This window comes from Pseudoliparis swirei, chromosome 4 (assembly GCF_029220125.1).
Source record: "Pseudoliparis swirei isolate HS2019 ecotype Mariana Trench chromosome 4, NWPU_hadal_v1, whole genome shotgun sequence".
Lineage (NCBI taxonomy): Eukaryota > Metazoa > Chordata > Actinopteri > Perciformes > Liparidae > Pseudoliparis > Pseudoliparis swirei.
Genome location: NC_079391.1, coordinates 34,786,993 through 34,790,490, shown reverse-complemented (window position 1 = coordinate 34,790,490; position 3,498 = coordinate 34,786,993). Strand labels below are relative to the sequence as shown.

General features: G+C 49.6%; 1 protein-coding gene across 1 annotated transcript in view; it reads right to left on the bottom strand.

Annotated features, from left to right (window-relative positions):
* Positions 1–664: 664 nt before the first annotated feature.
* LOC130193259 (xylosyl- and glucuronyltransferase LARGE2s-like) overlaps positions 665–3,498 on the bottom strand; it is a 22,706-nt gene continuing 19,872 nt past the window's right edge. The window contains exons 10-11 of the mRNA XM_056413707.1: positions 1,468–1,474; positions 665–819 (exon numbers count right to left, since the gene is read on the bottom strand). Coding sequence (XP_056269682.1) covers positions 665–819; positions 1,468–1,474 — 162 coding nt within the window. The remainder of the gene's footprint in view (positions 820–1,467; positions 1,475–3,498) is intronic.

Here is a 3,498-nt window from a genome sequence, read left to right as displayed (position 1 = left end):
TGAGATGATTCATTATCCATGACCCAGTCAGGGACAAATATACACTTTAGTATAATCTCTTTAACGGGGCGGTCACATGTCCCGGTGTCCCCTCTTCCGGTACCCGAGCGTGTGGATGCTGTAGCCCGGCGGCCGGCCTCCCTCCTCGGTGTACTTATAATCATAATAATAGCTAATAATATCAATTTATTTATATGGCGCTTCTCAAGGCATGCCGACATCCCGAAGTCGCTTTACAGAGTCCAGTAGTCACACACACAGTCATCCCGGTGGTGGTAAGCTACATCAGTAGCCACAGCTGCCCTGGGGCAGACTGACGGAAGCGTGGCAGCCAATCCCAGCGCCTGCACAGCCTCCCCAATCAGCTTACCACGGCCTCCCCACCGCAGCATATTCACATCCATACGAACCGGGGTGAGGAGCTGCAGTGCATGTCTTTATGATGTGAAACCCGGAGTGCCGACCCAGACACAGGAGGAACATACGACTCCACACAGAAAGGACCTGGAGGACGACCGGGATGAGCCAGGTTCATTGGGACGCCCCTTCTTGCTGTGAGGCGACAGTGCTAACCACTGCGCCACCGTGAGGATGCGGTCCCGCTGAGCCCGGAGGACCATGGAGCTGCTCGGTGTGCTGCTGCTGCTGCCGGGCAGGCTGGCCCTCATGAGCCCCCTCCGCCGGCCCCCGCTCCGCCGACCCCCCCTCCGCCGCCGCCGCTGTGCTCGTGGCCCGGTCCGCGGTGCAGGAACCGGCCGGAGGTCGCCACGGTGGGGGGTACCGGGTGGTCCAGTGGGAGTGGAGCTACGTCCAGACCCCCTACACCAGGGGTGTCAAACTCATTTTCACCGTGGGCCACATCGGCCTCATGGCTGCCCTCAAAGGGCCGGTTGTCACTAACCGCATTCAATTCTTCTCAAACATATTGTTAAATAACTGTCTTTGCATTTGTTTATTGTTTATTTAGGTGTACTTATATAAATGTATAACTATATATGCAAATGTATTGAATATTATAAAATAAATCTATTTCATTATATTTATTTGAGCCAGCTACTTTATCAAAGGTCAAATATTATCTTTATTAAAAGCTTTGTCACAGTTGAGACAGAACGGTTTCTCCACTGGTCTGGGCAGTGGTTCTCCACTGTGGTTTGGGTAGTGGTTCTCCCACTGGTCTGGGGCAGTGGTTCTCCACTGGTCTGGGCGGTGGTTCTCCACTGGTCTGGGAGCGGTGGTTCTCCACTGGTCTGGTGGTTTTCTCCACTGGTGCAGGGCGTGGTTCGACTGGTCTAGCTTTGGGACGCACTATCACCCCTGAATGACAAGCTGAGACCTAAATTGAGGACATTTTAACTTCTCAAATGTATTTAATGAAAAGATGGTGCAGTTTGAACCTGAGTTCAAATACGAGTATGCACAACAAAACTATTTAATATTCCCTTTTACAGTCAATTGTGAACCAACAGGTAATCTGAGGACACAAGAGTGAAATACAACACACATTACCTCAGTAACTTCAGACTTTAAAACATGTCTAAACAATTGCTTTCATGCATGAACCTTGAAATATAAGATCTGGTTTTAAAAAGCCTCAAAAGATGTAATTCATGTCTCACTCACTGAACCTATGACACATAAACTGCTCTACAAGTCAGAGTCTTGAGGAGCAGCTTTTATCTAAACTCTAAATAAATTAAGCAAGGGTAATTAAAAAAGATTCACATATTCAACATTAACTTTTTCTTTGACTATAATATAAATACTGAACAACATGAGCAGCACTCACTTCAACCTTAGTGACTACTGGCATAGACCCGATGGAGAATTCCATGGCCGGAGAACTAGGATGTTTGTTCATACAAAGTCAATGTGGTCACACACGCGCATACACACGCACGCGTCTGGATGTCCGCCGGGCGCGTGAATGACGAGACACCGAACAATGCGCCTCATTCGGGCTGATTTCTTTAAACTCGGGCGGTAAAAGTAGGTGAGACTGTTGAGGAAATGCTCCGCGTGACGTCACTGACGTCATACCGTTGAATCAAACCTCGGAGGATTATCCGGTGATCGTCTGGAAGCTGGCCGTCATCAGACGCAGCTCCTGGGCTACGAGCGGCTACGGATAATATAAATGTAATATTAATATTGTGTGAGCTCGAGCGTGGTCCGACGTGTGGGACTATCCTGACAGAACAAAATTATGTATTTCTTCCGTGGTGGATGGTGGTAACGAACTGTTATATACCACGATAAGCCGCCCCTCTCAACGCTTCTCGCGCGGTGAAAACCTGACAAATAGTCCGGCGACTGAACTCACGCGAGTACATTTAGTAAAGCAACGCAAGGGTTCGCCTCTCCTCTGGCTGAACGTAGCATCAAGGAGAGTGAACAGACCGCAGTCCGCTGCAAAAAAAATTGACCTTCAAAATAAAAGCACACGATTTTCCCCTCCCTTTTTTAAGAAAAGGCATCATATTTATTTCATGCCGTCGCGGGCCACATAAAATGACGTGGCGGGCCACATTTGGCCCGCGGGCCATGAGTTTGACACGTATGCCCTACAGTGTAGGGCCTACAGTCAGGCCTATTCAACTAGCGGCCCGCGGGCCGGATACGGCCCGTTTGAGTTTAACTCTGGCCCGCAAGACTGCCTGCAAATCACTATAGCTTGGAAAGAAAAAATTAAACTGAAGGACACGCCTCTTTTATACATTGAGACATCTAACCCAGAGCCATCGAGTTTCACTGTTGCCTCAACCAAACCTGTATGGTTACATCAGGGGTGCTCAATACGTCGATCGCGGCGACCTGCCATTCGATCGCGGCGTAGTATGGTAGATCGCATGACATTAAAAAAAATTGGCCCGCCCCCCTGTCACTTTCTCTATAGCGCCACATTACAGCAGCAGCATTTCATTTCTGTCTCTACGTGTCGCGTTAACAGTCCTCTGCCCGCCGTCTCGTGCGCCGCAGAGCTCCGGGACCGGTTTGCGGGCATCGGGACGGAGCAAAGAAAAAGTCACTAGCCCCCCGCCCCCCCCCGTCCCCCGTCCCCGTCGGTCGATCGCCTTGACTTGGTCACATAATAAGTAGCTCGCATGCTGAAAAAGTGTGAGCACCCCTGGGTTACATCTTTATGTTACGCACCGTGTTGGTTGCCGGTGTTACACCCCTACTGGTTTTCAGACCTACTGGTTTCCCTGCGCGTGCGTGTGTTCTCTTCACATCTGCAGCGGCGCTCTGTCTCGCGCACCAGATTCGTCACACATTCACAAACATATTGCTGGAGATCTTCAAGCCACCGTTCATATCCATTTCGGCGATTAGGATTGTATAAGTGAGCAGTGCATCACAGCCACGTAATGAAGAAATACATTTTAGAAAAAATAAAAATATAAAGATCGCCCGACCTGGTTTCGATCTCTTTGACGCAAAATGAGTCCGCACTGAAAGACATGCAGTCTGTGCGCTGCGCCACCAGATCTTAGTTTC